Source organism: Varanus komodoensis, unplaced genomic scaffold (genome assembly GCF_004798865.1).
Source record: "Varanus komodoensis strain SLA01 unplaced genomic scaffold, ASM479886v1 scaffold2, whole genome shotgun sequence".
Lineage (NCBI taxonomy): Eukaryota > Metazoa > Chordata > Lepidosauria > Squamata > Varanidae > Varanus > Varanus komodoensis.
Window position 1 is genome coordinate 35,031,445 of NW_025335568.1, and position 21,873 is coordinate 35,053,317.

General features: G+C 39.7%; 1 protein-coding gene across 1 annotated transcript in view; it reads right to left on the bottom strand.

Annotated features, from left to right (window-relative positions):
* The window catches only part of MCF2L (MCF.2 cell line derived transforming sequence like), a 92,134-nt gene that overhangs the window by 48,271 nt on the left and 21,990 nt on the right, over positions 1 to 21,873 (bottom strand). The window contains 3 exon segments of the mRNA XM_044428722.1: positions 2,942 to 3,061; positions 8,502 to 8,592; positions 20,076 to 20,190. Of these exon segments, the coding sequence (XP_044284657.1) occupies positions 2,942 to 3,061; positions 8,502 to 8,592; positions 20,076 to 20,190 (326 nt within the window).

Consider the following 21,873-nt stretch of genomic DNA (forward strand, 5'->3'; position numbering starts at 1 on the left):
AAATAGTGGAATTTCAGTAAGACCATGAAATGATGCATGACATCTGTGGATGCTCTTTCCTTTTTTTTTTTTTTATAACACAGAACTGTTTAAGTATCTGTTTAATGCTTAACGCATTACTAATCAGTTGTAGTACCTTGATAATAGAACATACGATAGCTCATTACCCAAACTTTTAATAGAAGACATTATATTTGCACTCATGCTGGACATGGAAATTTGTACTTTGTGACTACTGTTACCAAGCAACAGCAGAGGATAGAGAAAGCCTGTGTTCCCCCGGCAGGCAAACTTAGATCAGCCAAGGGCAATGGTTTGATGAATGCTAGTGATTCACATTTTCACACACTGTTGGGAATTCCCATATAGGTAAATGAGGCCCTTCATGCCCAGGCAGTTCTCTGCAAGATCCTTCGGCAATGGCGAAGAGGCTGGTGTAATGGCATGCATGGCAGCAGTGCAAGGACCATGGAATGCTGTTCCAAGGGAGACTTTGGCTGTAATTTATTGTTTTATCTTATGCCACATTGGGAATCTAGGAATTGAAGAATGGGGCATAAAGCCCCGGAGTAGCTAATTAATGACACGAATACTTCCTGCCAGGTTGCTGCTTGCCAATGGCAGTTGAAAGAACTCTCACCGCCCTCTTGGTCATTTCTGACACATGGCCATGGCATAGACTCCACCAGGTCCATGGTGCAGTTATCAACAGAGAGGCAGTTCAGGGTAGGTGGTGGTTACAGTCTTAAGACTGAGACTTGATAAATCCAAGCTCTAGTCACCTCTCAGTTAGTAAGCTCACTGGGTGACTCTGAGCCAGTCACTCACTGTTAGCTCAGCCAACCTCACAGGGTTGTTGTGAGGATCAAGTGCAGAGGAGGAGGAGGAGGAGGATATAAGATGCCCGGGGTTCTTTGCAGGAAAAGAGCTAGGATATAAATATAATTTGTAAGTAAAAATAATATTACAACATGCTACCATATAAATAAATAGATTTTAATTAAGATTGAGAACAAACAGTTCAGTCAGGATTAAAATTGCACTGCGTTCAGTGGAAATTATTCCCAAGTAAGCCTGTGCAAGTAAATCAAGTAAAAAAATCAAGATATGAACAGGGAGACATAGGAGTCCTCCGGTCCCAATGATGGAGAGTCTTGGCACAGGGAGAAGGCAGGCAAATGAGGCAAGGAGGGCAGATGGAATGCCAGAACCAGCACCCTGTGCTCTTCTGGCTGGTAGCCCAGGTCATCATAACAATGGATCTGGGGACTGGCAGGTCCTCTTTCTTCCTCAGGCTGGCGACAGGAACCTGGAGTGCTCTCTAGACCAGAGGCTGGAGGCATGAGGCGGTGCAGGTGAGTAGCCACCAGCCCAAATGGTGAAGGCCTGGTGGCCCAACAATGGCATCATGATCAGCTGCTCCTGACGCAGGAAGAGGAGCACGCTCAACAGCAAGACTATCGATGGTGGGCAAGCTGGGATGTGGGGTGGCGAGTCCCTGATCTCTTCCTTGGACAATTACTGCATCCCAGTCAGGTCCGTCACCGGGATGGGATGGGCATCACTGTAGGTGCAGATGCAGCTGCAGTTGGTGCTAGTGGAGAAGGTGCCTAGGCTGGTTTTTTTAAATCTTCCCTGCATTTGCCATCTTTTTGGCCTTTCTGCCCAACTTCCATGCCTGATGGGCTTTCTCCATGCACTCAGACGTGGATGGAACAGGCGGCATAGTTGAAGGGGCCCCTGCAGCTGCAGATGGAGGGTGTGAAGGTGGAACTGCCTGGCGGGTAGCTGAGCATTCATGGGCGTGGCGCCAGATTTCAGCCTGAAGTTACCCTTGCTTGGTTTTTCCAGGCGGGCTTAGTGAAAGGCCGGCAGTGTGAGCAGGCTTGCATATGGTGCTCCTCCCCGAAGCAGAAGAGGCAGAGAGAGGACCCGTCTCTGCGAGGGAGATGGCTCCCATAGCAGACGTGCTCCCCCAAAGTCCCCTTGAGTGCCACTGGGAGAAGGTATTAGAAAGAAATGTGAATGTTTGAGAGTAATAGGTTGATCACAGGAGAGGTCTACTTTTTCGTTTTGCTTTGTTTTTGGATAAAAGTACTAATAGCAAAGTAGGGATGAAAGAGAAATTCAAGAAGATAGCAAGAGCAAGTGAACAAGAGATACATGAAGAAAAATGGAGGAGAAACCTGGAAAAGGCTAAGAATAATATAAGAAGCAAAGCCCCAATGCACCCACAATGGTGAAGAGAACTAGAGGAAAGGGAGAACTTATTTTAGATATGCCAAAGGGAGGGATTCCTGCCAGAATGAGTCTAGCTTGGAAATCTTCCCAAGCACAGGCCCTGTGCAGGTGCAGAGCCCATATATATGATACACAGAGACGACGACAAAGAACTGTTTGCATGCTGGCAACAGAAGATATAGTCAATATTTGTTACCAAACCACATTTTTGTTTCATACTAAATAGCATATTTTGTTCAGTTGCTATAGGTTCAGGGACTTTGCTGGCTCTTCTGTTACTATTTGGGGAACCCTCTCCTTAGTACTTGCCTTATATCTGAATTAGACTATTTGTCCGTGTACTGATAATGACTGACAGGGATGTCGCAGGATTCCAGGCAGGATCCCTTCCTAGCTCCTGACGATATCAAGGAAGGAGCTGGCAACCTTGTGTGTAAGCAGCTAGTCTGCCATGTAGCTCTTCCATAAAGCTACAGCCAGAACAAAGTAAATACTGGATGAAACACTATGTATATTGTTTAAAGACATCATTTGTCTATAAAAATGTCCGTATATATATTTCTCCTATTAAAATATGTGAGTTGTAGATAAAAATAAATAGAGCAAGAAGCAACATAATAAAATTGTACTGGTTATTGTTCCAGTATGCAGTAACCCAAAAGGGCAAATTACAAATGAAGAAAATGAGTTAAGCACTAACCGGTAGCTTCATCTTATAGTCATCTCTACGGAATTTCAATGCAATGTCAAAAAGTGTTTTTTGAAGAAATCCCGTAGGGCGCAAAACAAGAACTAGCTGCAGGTTTCCTGGAAATGATGCCTGCAAAAATTGTTAAATAGGTTAATGTCATCATAAAATTATGTTATTGTTTAGAAACATTTATTAGTAATTAATCCCAAAACAAGTCATCTGAAAACACTTCACATTAAGAAACACAGATCGGATCAATACTTCAATTTACACAGCACACAGTTTGTACTACCTAAACCCTAACTCCAGTTTGACCTTCCACTCATATAAGTAAAGCATGGCTTACAGGGGTTTGTCTGCTTTCATTCCTATGGCAGAGGGAAAATAATTACAACCTTTGCCTCCTAATTCAGCTATAATGTCAACAACATATTTAACACAAGCCATGGTTTTTGGTTTCTTATCCTGGTTCTCCAGCTTATTACAGGCTATGGTTATCGATTCAAGGTATTGCACTAAATCACAGAGAAACCTCTTTGGTTATGATTTACATGCTACCTGAATTGAATCCCTATTTTATAACTGTGTTTCTAATAATGATTCATACTAACACTGAAAGAACTGAAATACTGACACTAATAATTACTGCAAATGAAAATGAAAAGCCCGACAGTGCATTAAAATAAGTTTAGCACTCTGTGGCAATATAACACTGTGAAATAATTTATTTGAATGTTTTAGTGATTTTGCTGACCCTTTACAGTTGTTTGTGTTTTTTTTTTTTTTTTTTGCTTTTTATTTCAGTCAAATTTTTCTATGAGTCATCATGGAGAGAGCCCTCAGGTTATTTGCCACTGAAGGGAGTTCGAGATTAATCATAACATTAACTGAAACAGACATTTTCTAAGTCCTTCTGAATGTAAAACCTGATCAGACTTATTACAAGATCAATTACAATTTTCTGTTGGCTCCAGTGAAAATTTACCTGGTTATTAAGCAACTGCTCAGAGCATTTGTTTTATACCCATGCTACCCCTTTGGCTCTTGACCATTCCTGAAGGTGATTTGCAGATAAGGTAGCACAAACCCATATACTAATTTAAAATATATTCAGAGTTGATTTAATATAGAAATACTGCAGTATAAATCACCTTCATGTCTGAGATGAAAAACCGAGGCTGTACAATGAGCAGTATCAACTGGTGTTGTTTAGCATAGTCAAAGTATTAGAATGTTTTGGCCAAATCCTTCCTTTGTGCAAGTGCTTGTTCATTACACTTTTGCGGCCACAAATGCAACTTTAGTTGAATTCTCTTCCCTTGTTCATAATGCCATTTGTGTTAATGGAATAGCATAGTTGGATACTGCTCAGAGTATGTAGGTGTGTCTGTATTTTGCAGAGTTTTGGAAACTGGAAAGAAACCAGTCATGGCTGCAGTAAAGGCTCTTTAAAGCAACAGAGGACAGATCAGATGACCAGATTCTGTGCTAACTTTGCTTACGGGAGATTCACAATGATTTTCTGTTTCTGCTGCCTGTTTGCCTCACTACACCAAGCTCTAAAGTACCAAGAGCTGGGTCAGGCAGGCAATAAATGGAAGCTCCAACTGGACCAGATACAGAATGCAGGAGAGCTCTTTGCAGACCCACACTTAAGGACTAGAACTTTACAAGGTGTAGCACATCTCTTCAGAACATGAATGCACAGAGACTGCTGCACATGTACACACATGTACATCTGAACTATCCATACCAATCTGCCTTGCTGCTGACCATTTAAAGTGATTCTTAGCATGAGGAAAGTGCTAGTCTTGTATATGCCATTTGCAGCCACTTTTAGAAACATGTGCAATGACTAGCCAATATTCTACTCCTTGAGCTGGCTAGATTAATAGTATCCTACAATTTCCTGTAGCTGGAGAGAGAAACTCTGGTTCCTTGGCCTTGTAGTCCCTGCATTGGCCACTAAACTGCAGAAAACTCACGGTTCATGTCATTTCAGACAAAACATAGGCCCATGGAAGACAACCCAATATTGATCATTTTACAAGATGATTGCAAAGATATCAACAAAAAAGCAGAAGAAAGAAAACAATTGTACAAATCACTTTAGAGCAGGCATGGGAAACTTGTAGGCCAAAATACTCGAAGAGCTACAACTCTTATAGCCTGAAGTACCTGATCCTGACTAATCTTGTGATGCTAAGTGGGGTTCAGGCCTGGTTAGAATCTGGATGGGAGACTTAAGTCCTGCATTGAGCAGGAGGTTGGACCCGATGGCCTTTTAGGCGCCTTCCAACTGTTTGATATTATTCCAACTGTCCCTCATCATTGGCCATCCTGGCTAGAACTGACTGACTGAAGGTGCAGGCCAAAGATATGGAGAACCACAAGTTGCCCATGCTTCGTCCTGTGCCCAGAAGAAATGTATCCATTAAGTTGCAATCATGCGCCAAAGGTGAGACAAGACACTGCAATCCACCAAGCACCTGTCAGGAGTAATGAGCAACCAACTCATCCACCATAGTTCATTCTCAGGGTGACAGTGCAGTGTGTGAGATCACTCAGTGTATGCAAGCCAAAAATATTATGCCAAATGCACTATAATGGCCTGTTCTCTTAGGATGTTATCAGAATATTTTTTTCTAAGGTAAAACACATTTTATCTTGTATTATTTCATGGAGTTGCTTGAGGCAAAGACACTGTTTCTGGAAAATTCATTAAAGTGTGTGCTACGTTAGCATACCAGTGAAACTTTCCACATTGTATAACACAACCAAGCAAATAAGCAACTGATGGGTTCCAAAATAAGTCGCCTGGCCAGGGCGACTTATTTTATATTGTTATTTCTTGTATTTTAATTTTATGTTGTGAGCTGTCCCCAGGCTTTGGCGAATGGGGCTGCATGGAAATGTTTTAATAAATAAATAAATAAATAAATAAAATACTTATAGTAAGCACTGCCACCTGGAAGGTAATGGTTTCCATTTCCTTCACAGCTGGATCTTTTAGAGTTCATCAAGCTACATTTCTCCAAGGAGTTAATGTTTTGTATCTAGTCTGCTACTTCCTAAGGCTTTAAAAGTCAATCTACTATGAGTTACTTTTTGCTAAACCGGGACAACAAATCAGCTAAAACCCAGGCAGAAACCAAACTACCCACAAGGAAAACAGAACCCCACCATCAAGGGAAGAAAGAAGTGCTGATGACTAAGTTCACAAACACCAGCTACCACTCTCCACAGTGAATATTTAAAGAGCTACCACTTGCCATATAGTATCCCCTTTTTCCAACAGATAAATTAGGGAATGCATAACTGGATGTCTAACAACTCTCCTGCACTGCTAGCACTACCTTCTTGCCATCCCATAGTATGCATTAGTTCTACCAGGGCTGGATGAAGGGCCACATGTCCAGATGCCACAGCCCACGGGGCCCCTCAGCAACCACCAGAGGGCAGATTATGAGGGTGGGTCCCTGAAAAAGGAACCATGTCCGTACCCAGCATGGGTGCTCAAATACTGGGACTGACACCTGTTTCACACATCATCTCATTTTGTTTCCACCTGCTTTATTTATTATTTATTTATTTATTAAAGCATTTCTATGGTATGAACCTCTGCTTTAACCCTCTGGGTATGACCGGCCTGGGGCCAGAGGCACTCTCGTGGAAATGATGATGAAGAATCTGGTTGGAGCTTCAGCGCCAGGCACTCTGTTGTTATAAAAGGAGGAAAAAGGGACTCTCCCACCACTGCCTTGTAAGCTAGTGTGTGCACACGTGTGCAAGGAGAGCAGAGTAACTACTGTGCTAGGGAAGTGAGAAAGGATGGCAGCGCATCGGGGAAAAAAGCAGGTGGCAGGTGTAGAATCCTCAGGGTGGCATGGAGGGCTGTCTCCACCTCTCTACTATGTACTTTGCCAAAGATCCTGGAAGAGACTGTGATGGTAAGGAAACTGTGGGGACAAGAGATGGCCCACGTGGGAAATAAAGGACAGGAAAAGGGTGCCTTCATGCATGTAACAGTGGATGACTAAAGCAGCAGTACTGGTAGCAGCAAAAACTGGAGAGATAAAACAAGGTTCTAGCTTTCTAACAGGCCTAGATGCTATTGGCCCAAGATAAGGGTCATCCCATCAGTTAAGGGATGAGGCTTAGCTGAAGCCAACTGTGGTCAGGCCATTCCTGCCAACCTGGGCATGAGGCAAGCATGGCAGCCCTCAAATGACTAAAGCTACCAGGAAAACAAAGCCTTCTTTGCTATGCTGTACCAGAGTCTGCCCCCTGGGATCCCAGCTGGTGTAGCCATTTGGTACCTGGGAAGAAAGAAAATTATGGAACAGCCCAGTGCTGGCTGAATTTCCCACAAACTGTCTGGCTGCCTGCCCCAGTCCTGTTAAGGCAGAGAGAAGAAGAAAGGGAAGTTTGAATGTGAGCAGGTCAATATATTCCATGGCTCACAAGATCAAATACTGTTCCTGTTTCCAGTGCCATTAACCTCCAGAATTAATACAGACATCGTTGTGCATATTGCCACTAGATAAAAATTCACAACCAAGAAAATTATGTGATGTTCTTGCATCACAGAAAACAAACAGTCAGCTCTGAATCTAGAAAACTGAGCGCCTCCAGAGCCTGTTCTTTGAATCAGTGTCTGAGGCACCTTTGTTGCTCCTTAAAACTAGAATGTCTTTAGCTCTAAGACAGTCTTCCTGAAATAAGTATGCAAAGGGTTCAACTTGCCCTATACTAAATCAGTAGCCGCCCAGATTTTCTGTAGATTTTTTCTGACACATGGGAAGCTTTGAGAAAGTTAAAAAAAAAACCAAGTTCTTTAAAATGATTTTAGACTTCTTTGTATTGTTTTTCTTTTTCCAGAAATAATTGTAAAGGCCATTTAAAATCACACACACACAAGAAAGAGCAGTATTTATATTTTAACGTTTTAATACAGAAATGTCCCTCAAGGCTAGCCAGAAATAAACAAAAGAAAAAAAATCCTATTTCTCTAGCAGTATACTGCTGTTTATTTTTACATTGTTAAACAAGTCTAAATAAAGCTTCTGCTGCACTGATTACATAACAAAAGAAAATACTTATCATTTCAATTCCTCTTTCTTATCACACTAGAATCTGTGTCAATTAGCCTACTCTATAAACGTACCAAGGACCTTAAGAGTTCTCTTGTAAAATACCAGTTCTGCTTTAACTAAACCTGCTTATTCATTGTTTACTGAGTATATTTTTAGATGCAAGTGACCCTGCAGGCAAAACAAACACACCTTCCCCAGCTTCTATACACAGTTAAGAATCATGATACAACCTGAAGACAAGTTTCCTAAAATCACTTAAAGGTTAGAGCCACTTGATCACTGAATATGCAGCAGCTTCTACAAAACTGAGCATTCTAGTGCTTGTTAGATGACTACATGATTATTTCTGCTTCGGTAGCTGTACCATATGCAATACTATGACCACTGTTCCTGCTCTGCACTGTTAAAATTAGAATAAAAATTCCTGCTGATTTGCCAAGGAATTTTAAAATCTTAATTATATAACAGCTCACCGCAATTCGCAATATAGAGGCTTGCACTGAAGTCCATTTGTCTTGCCTGCGGTCAATGACAACTATAAATCCAATTCCGGCATCTTGTGAACTAAGTTGGAGGAAGAAGAGGGAAGAAAAAGGGAAAAAAAAAACCTGTTATGGAAAATTATCCAAGTGGTTCTGAAACTCTCAAGCAATCTCCAAAAGTGCAAACAGTCCTTTTTCTACCGACCACTAAATTAAATATGCTGAGAAAAAGCAAGCACAATATAACATCCATTAGAAGAATGACACAATCCCAAACAAATGACATGCAGCTTCTGCTAGGAAAAAATCCAATACCTTTCTCCATAGGTAACAAGGTTTTTTTAAAAAATTAATCTACTATATAAAGATGCTTACTCTTCATTTTTTCAGTGTTTCCTTTGCTGTTTTCTCTGGTACAGTGATAATCTATCCTTTAAGCAAGGGTCAGTATTGTCCACTCCAGAATCAAATACATTATTCTTTCTTTCTTCCTCTAACATTTTCATGCTGGTGCATTGATTTTATTCCATCAATGTGTGTGTGTATATGCACGTTATTATCCCTTGAAATAACAAGATTCCAGACCCCATGCATCAATTTAATCCTAGGAATCTGACATTTCCAGTCTTCTGCATTTTCAAGAACAGATCTTTGAAGGATTATATAAACAAAGCAGAAACTCCCTATGACATAAACCAGAGAGGTGAGATAAGAGGCACTGTTTCTGAAATGGGAGTATCTATAACAGCATAATGCTAGAATCATTGGGGGAGGGAAGGATCTTTGTTTTCTTGCTCGTTCAGCTACACGTGTTACAGAGTACAAATAACGAGATCTGCTCCTGTTTTATACTGCCACATACGAACCAATTGTGTAATGCCAGCAGCTGACTGCTAGTCAACGTAATGGAAATGACAGGCAGTCTTGAGCCAGAGTGACTTGAATTTCTAATTGTTTGTGTATATATAAGTAGATTTTATTAAGCCAAATTACAATATTGTGATCAAAAACATGGGTTGCATTAATGCTAGCAATGCACATGTTTTTAATTGCACTATATATTTTTCTTGCATGCAGAAATCCCTGTACAAATCTTTCTGCATTCCTAGCATTAATACAATCCAATGTTTTTATCACGATATTGTGATTAGCTTTGGTACAGTACAGACAAATATATATGCAATCACACTCTTACATAATTCCATATGTTGCTTGCTGTAGTGGTCATATGATATAGACATTTTACCTTAATCTCTTGTTTTTAAAACAGCATTTGATATTTAAATTATTTCAGGAAAAATATATTCATATTTTCTAAAAAGACATTCACCATTTACATTAAGTCACGGTGTGCTTACACCCCTATCATTTTTTTCAGTGCACATTTGTGTTTAACACATTCATTTATTTACATGTGTCGCCCATCAAATGCCTAAGTACTACAGTGCTGGATAATATTAAACTAATGAAGATAGAACTGAGATTTAAGTTAGGAAACTAAATAAAGGCCTAAAGAAAAAAAGCAGTTATAGCAGATCTAAACTGCAGTATGTTTAGCAGTTTTATTAGACTGATTCAGTGTCAGACGATGAATAAGCCTTGATGAACCCTAGAGCTTTTATGCATTTTTCCTTGAGCTTCAATTGTAATTTTTTACTTGTTCTGCAAAATCAGGGTTGCAAATCACAGCTGGGCAAGCTGCTTTTTATCTTTTATAAAGCAAATCCGGACATATGTGTTTAAATAAATGAAATAAAATTGCAGGTTGCATTTTGCTGGACAGGAACAACTATGGATTGCTCAACCCAAACAATGAAACATGGCATGTGTGGGGAGCAGGAATGGGAAAGCCCACAGACTGGAGTGCCCTTCTGGACTAGCCACTGTTAATCGTTTTGTGTGATTAATATCAAACGTGACATTTTTACAAGGTAGAAACACGAATATTCAAAATTCCAAACTAATACTCCATGGTTTAGGACGGAAGCAGGAAGCTGAATGAATTCTATTCATCTGTCTTCACATCTGAGGATACAGAATAGATATCTATTCTGATGTTTTCAGGAAGGCAGTCTGAGGAATTAAGGCGGGTAACAGGGATGAAGGATGAAATTCTCAGCCTTAATGACAAACCGAATGTTAATAAATCACCAGATGGTATCCATTCTTGAATTCTTGAAGAGCTCATATATGAAATTGCTGCCCTTCTAATAAAAATAAGTAATTTCCCTAAGCAGCCTTTATACCAAAGGATTGGAAAATGGTCAATGTGATGTCAGTTTTTAAAAAGGGATCTGGGAAATTATAGGCCAGTAAACACAGTATCTGTTCTGAATAAACTGCTTGAAAATGTTATTAAAGACAGAATTACTAAGCACAGAGAGGGATAAGCCTGTGAAAAGAATCAGCATGGCTTCTGCAACAGTAAGTCCTGTCTCACTTACCTATTAGAGTTCTTTAAGAATGTCAGTAAGTGTGTAGACAGGAGCAATCCTGGAGACTTCTCAAAGGGTTTTGAGAGATTTTCTACCTAAAGGTTCCTGAGCAAACTTAGCAGTCAAGGAATAAAAAAGGGAGGGCTTTTATGAATCAGTAATGGTTAAGTAGAGAGTGTCAATAAATGGTAATTTCTCCCAATGGAGGGATGCAAACAGTGGGGTCCCACAGTATTCCATTCAATGTTGTTGCAGTCATAGATCAGTGTGCAGGGTTCTGTATTAGGGCCAATAACAGGAGTAAGCATGTAAGTAGCAAGTTTGCTCACAACACTAAACTATGCAGGGTGGTTAATGAAGGGGTTATGAGGATCTCCAAAGGGATCTTTCCAAACTGGGAGAATTGCCATCAAAATGGCAAATGCAGTTCTATGTAAACAGGTGTAAAGTAATGCATGTTGGGACAAAACAATCCCAGCTTGAAGGCTGATGGGAACTTAGCTAGCAATGGCTGATCAAGAAAGAGATTTGGAGGTGGGGGTGGACAGACTGGTAAAAACATCCATCTTGTGTGTGTGTCTGCTGTGAAAAGCAAACCATGTCAGGCATAATTAGGAAAGAAATAGAAAATAAAACTGCCTTGATTGTACTCCTCTTATATAAAACTTTGGTGCGGCTACACTTACAATATAGTGTACAGGTTACAAAACTTGCAAAAGACATTATTGAGTTGGGGAAAGTGCAGAAAGAGCAACTAGAACAGTGAAGGGGTTGGAGCAACTGTCCTGTGTGGAAAGGTTACGACACTGGGATTGTTTAGTTTAGGAAAAAAAGGCAAGTAAGGGAAGACATAACAGAAATGCTTAAAATTATGCATAGTGTGGAGAAGGTGGAAAGGGAGAGAAACATTTTTCTCCTTCTCTCATAATACTAGAACCCAGTGGGGCCATCCCATGAAGTTACTTGGCGGGAGATTCAGGGCAGATAAAAGGAAGCCCTTTTTCACGCAGTGCAGAGTTGAGCGATGCAATTAACTGCCTCAACAAGCAGTGATAGCCATCAATCTGGGTGGCTCTAAAAAGGAGTTTAAGAAATTCATGGAGGAGAAGGCTATTAATGGCTACTAGCCTTGTTGGCTATTGCTACCTTTGCTATCAGAGGCAGATGCCTGAATGTACCAGTTGCTGAGGAAGTTGGGCAGCTGGTTCACTGTGTGAATGGTGTGCTGGACTGGGTGGACCACTGGTCAGATCCAGCATGCCTTTTCTTCTGTTCTTTACCGTAGCCCCCATGAGGGCCCTGACTTAGCCAATGCTGCCCTATCACTTGTAACCTCCACTCCCTGCCCCAGAGATCCTCATACAGATCATTTTTCCCCTGCCTCCCTTAAGCAGTAATGCAAGATGGCTTCTGTCTCTGAGTCTGTTTGTCTGTCTCTCTGTCTCTCTTTCTTTGTGTGGGTGTGTTTGTGTGTGTACCTGTTCATCCACTCTTCTGCTGTAAACAAAATAACATCATGGTTATTTAGCTCTAACCTGACTTTCATTCTATGTAAGATTTGGATGAGGGTCAGGATTAAAGAAAAATAACCCTAAAATAACTGTATAATGAAACAATATGGTTTAACATAAGATGGATTGGCATTTGTGCTTTAACTGATGTATAAAGGAATGTCCGCAAGTTATCATGAAGGCCACTGCATAGATAACATATTATCCATAAATTCATGGAAGGTAGTTCTATTTAATTAGTTGTTACATCTAACTTCTACCTTTCCTCCAAGGAGCCAAAAGCAAGGCACATGCTCCTCTTCCTCTCCATTTAATCTCACGGTACCCTTGAGAAGTGAATTAAGCCCAAGACACCCGGGGAGCTTCATGCATAAGTGGGCAGCAGAATTTTCCAAGTTTTTGTCCAACATTGCAATCTTACATAGAGTACACTCTTTTCTACTTGCCATTCTGACTAGACTATCAATATTCTATAGGTTTCTATGCCAGCAACATGTATATTGCTCCAATTTTGAGATAAATGCATACCCACAATGCTTGAGGTACCCTATAAAGTAGTTAGCAAATGGATTACTCCATCCCAGGAATTATGAAACTTAGCCCATAAACCTAAATATCTATTCACACCCAAGGTAACATTTTAGCCATCTAAGATGTGCTCAGCTATAGGACATATAGTGAAAGAACATCTGACCCATGCTAGAAGTTGCTAGGGAACCAGGATGCTAATGTTTAGGTCATCCAGTCACTGAAATTGCTAAACTTTTCATTTACAGGTCACAGAAACATATTATTTGTCTTTTGTTTGGAAGACTGACATATGATCTCATGTACTTAGGGGAAAGGGTGGGAATTATAAAGCATAGGATTTTAGAAAGTTACTTTCCCAAAGGGGGTATGAAAGCAATTATCTGTTAGTCATTTAGAAGGTCAATGCATTCTCCATGGTAAGGATGGTGGTAAATTCTATCTAAATCATGTGGCAAGTATTTCTTCTGGTATGAGTTTACCAGCAACAGCTCCTCCTTTTCTGTAGCATTTTCTCTTGTATAGCTGCAAAATACTTTAAGTAATTTTGCAAAGTTTGTATTTTCTTAAGTTAATAAAGTTACCAGTTAAAATATTTATTCTGATAGAATATTATTGCATAAGTATTTATAGGGTAACACTGCTTTTTAATAAGATGGTTCCAATCTTTGAATAATCCCGCTTCCACTTGAGCTTTCCGTATTTCTGTTCATTTAAAGCTGTGCTGTCATTCATATTATACAGATATACCTGTAATGCCCTACCATTTGTTTACAAATAAAAGACGTGGCTAAATGAAATATGGTTTCATCCACATTCTCATACCCAAAGTGGTGGTTCTTGGTGGAACATAGGACTTACTTCTGTGATAACAAAAGCCGTATGTTACTCCCGCAGACTGGCATTGGTTTCCAGACCAGTGGTTGAAAACCACTGATCTAGTCTGACTCCTGGCTCCAACCAGCTCTGCTCATGACATGCCTACTATTGGAGTTTCGTTGTCTCCACTGGAAAGCCATTCCAGTTTATTTTAATTACGGTGTGTGTGTAAGGGGAGAGAAAATGAATGTGTGTGCTATGCATATAGATGTGCACATCTCTGTGTCAGTATATACGTGTGTGTGTGCCCATCCACATTTTCCTCTGGTCTGCTAACTGCTGGTCTGCAGGCCTCAGAAGGTTAACCTGAAAGAAACATGCTCTTGTAGAGACAATACTGAGCTAGATGGTCAAATACTCTGGCTTGGTCTAAGCTTCCTATGATGGTTTAGACAGATTTTTAAAAAGCATTTCTTGTTCTTTAATGCTACAGTTTGCACCATTACTCCTTTGCTCACTAATCCTTTAACAGACTCATGCATCTTTTCTAACAACAAAACCTCAGCATAGAACATTGTTATGCTAGGCAATTCTCATTTATTTCAGTATTTTATAGCCCAAAAGCAAGCAGTGTGACTCGTTCTGTTTAAGTAAACATCACTGCCATCTTGGTACAAAAATATCCTGAGATTAATCTGCTTAGACAGAGAAAAACAGTATCTTGAAGCCATATTCTGTTCTCCTGCTATCTGCAGTGAGGTCAGCTGAAGGCTTTTTTGTATGAGGGAACAGCTGTTAAAACATGATAAAAAAAATAAAAAAAGAATACTGAACATATTATTTCAAAAGATCCATATAAATTATTTCATCCAAATCTAAAAATGAAATCTATACATTCTCGGTAAGCTATCATCAGTGTTCCTGAATAAATATAATACAGCAGGTTTGACTGATATCATGTTGTTGTTGCTGTCATTGTTTATGTGCCACAAAGTTCTCTTCAGCCTTGTGGTGGCTCTCCAAAATGAACTGTCCATGACAGCTTGTTTCCACTCTTCCAGGATGTCACTTTCTTTATGAATTCAATCCACCGTGTTCACATGGTTCTATATATTTATCAGCAAATTTACGACTGGGTTGAATTGTTTTGTTCCTTGCTTTGATATCTAATGAACTAGGTTTGCAAACCTACATGTAACTATCTGGGGGTGAGCTAGTGAACACAGTGGAATTTGCATCTAAGTAAACATGAACAGCCTTTGTTAGTTAGCTAATAACTTTTATTGTTTAATTGGTTACACATGATTTTCAATGATAGCGGCAGAGATAAGATAAAAAGGTGCTGGAACATTATATATATATATGTATGTATGTATGTATGTATGTATGGTCCTATGGAGCAGCTCTTAATTGGAAAATAGTATGCAGATTTGTTCAGTGCTACTGCAAATAGCATCATGCTAACATAAACCAACACTTGTACAAAATAACAAATTTTTGCAAGGACAATGGGATGAAGTATTGATCTATTATTGAAATTTGCCACTGCTTTTCTGCAGTACCATCTGGAACAGGTTAAACACCACTTTCAAGGTTACCAATAATATCTTCCATATACATAGAAACAGAACAAGTCAGAAGGGGTCTCCCAGGTCATCTAGTCTGACCCCCAGTTCCAGCCGGCTCTGCTCACAACATGCCCACCATGTGCATGTCTAGCCTATCCTTGAACAAAGTGAATGTCTAGCCTATCATTGAACAAAGGATATCTCACTGCCCTTTCTATATTTTTCAGTATGAAGAAATAGTCATATTTCCACTGATTCTGACACCATGTCTTTCAAAGATTATATAATTGCTTTCATTTGGTACCAATAATTCCTATGTTTCCTTTCTGGTTTGCATAAAGACACCCCATACATTGTGTGTGCAATTTTTCCTACGGCTCTTTGGTCTCTTTTAATGGCATTTCGGTCTGTAGGCTTATTATCAATTCAACGCAATCATAAATTCAAAGACTGCTTTCTTTTTCTTTTGATACTTCTTTTCACTTATTGTTAAATGACAGCATGGAAGCTTTCATATTGAAAAGGAAACATAGCACTCTTCAATAAATAAGAAGCAGTCTAAAAAATAAAGCAGGTGAACAAAGAACTCCACAGAGTTACAGTGAGTATAAATACCAGTCCCCCGAAGTATTGTTAGTAACACAGTAACACACCCGTTAGTGCAATTCTGTGCATTTTCCCATGGATTTTCATGGAGCCTCCTCCTAAATCACTTGGTATAGAACTGCAGCCTGAGGACAATTTTGAAATGGAGAAATGAGGGAAGCAGTCAAAAGAGGAGAGATGCCATAAAATGATTTTCAAGCATCATTACATTAGGTAAAAATACATCCCAACTGTGACAGAGAGGCAACATTTCGAGATATAATACATCATTTTCTGTCAGCTACTCATACAGGCGAGATGATACTCAGTGGAAAGGATCCTGCATTATAGATTTTGTTCCTTAATTGGCAGAAACTGTCATAAATTACAAGGGCAAATTTAGAAGTGTTTAGAGTTAAATAAAAGTTAAAAGTTCTGCATTTACCTTGGTGGCCATGAGATGTCATGAAAAGTCACCTGATGCTGATGTTGCTGCTTCTGAATGACACTTTATTATGTGATTTCTCACCTGCTATTGTGGACTGCTTTCCTTTTATGCCACTTTTCAGTAACTCTTTTTTTGTTATGACCAGTAAAGAAATCCATTATGCTAACTAAATGTCTTATGATGCTAAATCAGGCATTCCCAAGAACATAAAGAATCACTCCGTAATGCAAGGTTAACTCACAGTATACATCTCAGAGTTAACAACAACAACAACAGTGGCAGCAGCACATTAAGCAATGGTAAACATAAAGAGGAAAAAACTATATAAAGTTACTGTTCAGGAAACTTTCAGGCATACTGACTGACAAGCTTGTCATAAATGCACAAGTGTTATTTTCCCCTTTCCTGCTTCAGAGTGGGAGTACAAAACACAAGCACTTTGTAGTTTCCCATTCCCACAGAGTTTCACGAAAAATAAGTCTCACAAAAATAAGTTCTTGTTTGCATGATGCAGGAAGTGTCCCAGTGCACAAAGGAACCTAATTTGTGCTGGTATTTCACAATAGCAGCCTCTAGTGGTTCTTGCAAAAAAATGAATTCAAAATACTATAAAAACTCATAGCACTGAGAATAATGGGTCAGAATTATGCATAATCAAAAATGTGGGCAGAAGATCCACACTCCAGGGTGGAAGAACAGGTTTCTAAGGATAAGACTACATGTATACTGTGCTGCTTACACAAGAGCAATCAGTTTCCATGTTTCATGTGTGCTAGGTTTTTCTTTGTTCCTATTTGACAGCACTCATTCGATCCAGATTTTGAATTCAGGACATTTACTGAATGTAGCAGATTTTGTGCCAAATCCTGAAATAGTTCTCTATTTCACTGGCAGACTTCCATCAGATAATCAGCTAGGTACAACATTATTCTGTTCTGACCCTCCCTTGTTCTGCTTGTTCACCTTCATCCATTTCCCCCAAACACACTGATTCTGAAATTGCCAGAGAGAAAAGTGGTGGTTTTCTGCTTTAATGGAAAGAAATCTACTTAACTGCTAGTATAAATGTTCCAAGGGACTAGGAAATTTTTGGTGTGTTCATTAGATCTGCTTCAGATAATTGGGAGGTGGCTGTACCTCAGTGGCAGAACAAGTAGTTTGTATGTGGAAGGTCCCTCATTCCAGCCTCAGCATCTCTAAGAAAGAACCCTACTGAATCCTGGAGAACCACTGCCAGTCAATGCCAACCATACTGGGCTAGAAGAATCAGTGGTCTGATTCTGTATAGGGCAACTTTCTGTGCTTTTCCCAATGCTTCATAATGTCTTTATTCTATTTTAACTTCCTGGGGGGTTTTTTTTTTTGAAAAATTATATAGTAATAGCATTAATCTGGGGATAGATCTGGGCTACTTACTGAAGGCTTCTAAAAGGTCTATATGACACTCTTTAATGAGGGCAGCCTTTTAACATTGGCATACAATATTTCAGTATATCATACTATAAAGATTTTTTAAAATACAGGCTTTTTAAAGCACATGAGCCCAAATATTGTTAAGCAGGACTACACTCTTTGGCATGACAAAGTAAACATGGTCACATCATTCTGACAAAGATGAGATTTCATTTTTGCTAAAATGAAAAAGGTCTTGAAGATGCCCTATATAAAGCTATTTACAAAGCTACACTATAAGAGGCTTTAGGAGCACTGACTTCTGGCAAGATGCATTTACATGTACAGAAGTCAGTTTATACAATATGTCTTCCCAGTCCTCCTCCTAGAGACCCTCCCTGCATAGACTTCAATCTGCTTCAGATTTTCCCATGACTTCCCTGGACAGAAATGACTGCAGAGGAGGTATCCTTTTCCCAACAGTTCTACACAAAGCAGCACCACTGGATACACCCTAATGTCAGACTTGTGCTACATCACCTACAAAACAGAGCACAAGAACTGATGGCTATATTTAAGAGCGGCAGGGCTGAATGGATTGAAGCAGATGTATGACCCTGCTTCCTGAGAAGTAAGCTGGTGTCAACCATGATGGCACAATCCTCCATTTGGTTCAAATAGCCAATCTTGCAGGACATTGGGTCTCACAAACAACTTCCCAACAATGCCTTAATAGCAAGTGGTCCAAGAATCATCCCACACAGAAACCTTAATAACCAAACAAGGCTGAACTACACTGCCTGGGTTTGGACAACATGACAACCCAGACACACTTGCCTGGCGTCATCTTTGCATTCTTTTTGGTGCCAGGTGAAGACCTTTCTATTCCGCTGATATTTTAATTGTTAAACTGGTTTTTAATGCTATTTCAGTAGAAGGAGATATGTCTTTTATGCAATCTAGAGTTCTGGTGGGTGCACTTTTATTGCTGTTTTAATGTTTGAGATGTTTTTATTGTTTTATACTGTTTTTGCATGTTTTGTTGTTGTAGCCTGCCCAGGGGGCCATGTGGCTAGTGGGGCGAGTTAAACGTTTAATAAATCACAACAACAAAAACCCACATTCAAGTGTGGAGTATGGGTTTAGTATAGGCTGTTGTTGAAACATGGTTATTTCTGAAGAGTGGCATGTGTTTGAACCTAGTTAAGATAACACAACAGGGAAAATAGTTCAGAGACCAACAACAAACCATGGGCACTGCTCAAAGGCTGTTGAGATGAATGAGCTATGTGATTAACAACCCACAGCTCAGTAACCACCTACTTGAGTGCTGGATTCAAGGTGTTGCTGGGACTCCAACCACAGCTTCCTACCCTGCCCAATTGCAGTCATGTCACAACAACTGCACTTAATTCACATGCATTAAGTCTCCTGCACAGACAGAAGCAGCACAGTAAGTGGTATGCCCGTTCTTTTTCATTTGCTGATGCTGTGCCTTTCAAAACGAGGGAAAAGTACACAGCCTTTTTCAGCAGACAGAAATTATGTTTGCTGTTGTTTTGCTTGTTTTTAGTATGCTGGTATTTGCCTAAGAGCAGAAAAATCAACATGTGAGAAATATTTTGCTGGAATTCCTTTATAATTCATTATTACTTTCATAACTGAATAATGTGAAGGCCTTTTATATAGCATCATTTCAGATGGATTTATATTTCACACCTATAAAATTACTAGAATGGTCTTAAAATTCCTTATGAAATATTCCTATCAAATATGCATACGATTCTAAGTACTCACTGAACAAGTTGCCACAAATTCTTTAGAGTTTGTGTCCATGCATATGTGAGGGAGATTTTGCTCCTGTCCCAGTAACCGAGTGGTTGAGCCTGCTGAATTCCAGTATCCCCTCTTCAAATCAGTTTTTTATTTTGTCATAATGGATAGGACAAAGGCATTCAGCAACACCGTGCTGTTTCTACAGTGGGAATCTTTCTTTCAGCCACAGCCCTCTGCCCGCAAAAGTTAAGCATAACTGCAGTGCTTTCTTACAGCTGTAAGGGAAGGCAACGAGAGAACTCCGGAACACAAAATTCCTCTTTGTAAGAGCTCCAAAAGTCTACTGATCCCTAAAAGCAGTGAGAAATGAATCGCTGCTTTACATACACACAATTCTTTTTAAAAATGTAACTTGTTTACAGCTTTCTGAACTGTCCCAATCTGGTAGTAAACATTATCATTACTTTGATAAAGATTCTTATTTTGTTGCACACAATTCTCACCTGGGAATATTAGCAAGGTACGTCAGAACGTTCTGAAACTCATGGTCTGGAATTTCACTGAATGTTGAATATTCTGGAAAAGTAATGACAGGGCAGCCATCTTTTCCTCGCCCACCTAAGAAGAAAGGGCACATTTTACTCACCACTCATTACCTGGAATGAAAGTAATTATTAAAATATAAAGATGTGATGGTTTGGAAAAAGGAGATGGGAAAAAAGAGAAAATTCTATTAAAAATTCCCATGCCCCTCCCTCAATTTCCCAAAAACGTCTTCAAAAAAATGGGAAAGAAAATTACAAAAAGGGCTCTCCCATAGTCACATTTTATTACCATCTCTTTCAAAACATTATTATGAAAATAGACTTAATCCAAGGGGCTCATAGAGGATTAACAGAATCTTCCATACAAAATTAAGGCAGACATGCAGCTGTATTTCTGCTCTCTTACTGCATTCTGTTATGTTCAGCATCACTCTTCAGAGACTAGCAGTGCTCCTGAAGTTGCTGAAGTTGCCATCTGAAGTTGGAGTTGGGGAGATATTTCCTGTTTCTGATGTCTAATGTCTCTTCAATGCCAGGCAAATACTTTTATTTTTCCAGCCTATTAACTATCGAGGTGGCTTTTAAATAAATTCCAGCTTTTATGTTTGATTGGTTTGATCTTAAATTGGAATTTAATACTTCACTGTACTTCATGTTACTATTTTTTTATGATTAACTTCTATGACCTGTCTGGTGAACTTAGTACATTGGGCTGAATAAAACATTTTAATTTTAGTGTGTGAGCTGCCTCTTCTGCATTTTATCAGGTGGTCTATATTTAGTTTGGCTATCAAAGTATATAAGCCATTATAATCCAAGAATCCATTCCAAATGCTCCAAAGATTCTAGGTATACAGAAACATATGCACACAATTACATATAATACTTAAAAATGAATTGCCATACTTAGCCAGTGCTGAATAGCCAATACTCTGCCAGGAGATACCTGGCAGAGCAGGTGGAGGGACATGGGCAAATTTTGCCTCTCTGCCCTCTTTGTTGTTGTTTTCTCTAGGCCAGGGCCTAAGATCTTCTGGAGGGGCCATGCCGCTGGGCCTGGAGAGGCAGGTCCTGCCCTCTCCCACCAGAGCGGCCCCTTTATTGCCTTCCCAAAGTTGCCTTTGCAACCCTGGGAAACAGCAACTACAGTTCTTTCTGTGGCAGCAGTGACTGGGAAGGATCAGAATTTAGAGTCCACCTCCCAAAGTATAGCACTGTTTTCAGTCTTGAAAGGGGTTAAGGTTAGGGTAAAAATCTGATACTCCCACAGAATCCATAAGATTGCTTTCTCAGGGACTTCAAGAACGTTGTTGTTTGGGGTATTTATGATTTTTTATATTGTTGCAATTATTGAATTTTGTAAGCTGTCCAGTGATGCATAGTGATTGGATGGGTTAGAAATATCACAAACAAACAAACAAACAAACAAACATGGGTTCTATCATGAGAATGCCTTGCTGCTAGTTCTCTGCAAAAGATTCTGAAGAGTCTTAGTGAGTTATTTGAACTGGCAGGCAACTATATGGGTGTGGGAGGATAGCCCCTGAAGGTAAACAGGTTCACAACAAACTGAAACCTGTGGAACCTGCTACAATAGGATGTAGGAATAAGTAATGCTCCGGCTGTGTATAAAAGCATTGGATCAAGGATGCAAAAAACAACCCCCCCCCCCGCCAAGCCACTAAAAATTAGCCTGCTAAATAAGTGCCCTGGGCAAAATTCCCAAGATGGGCAACAGCAAAGCTGAACTGTACAA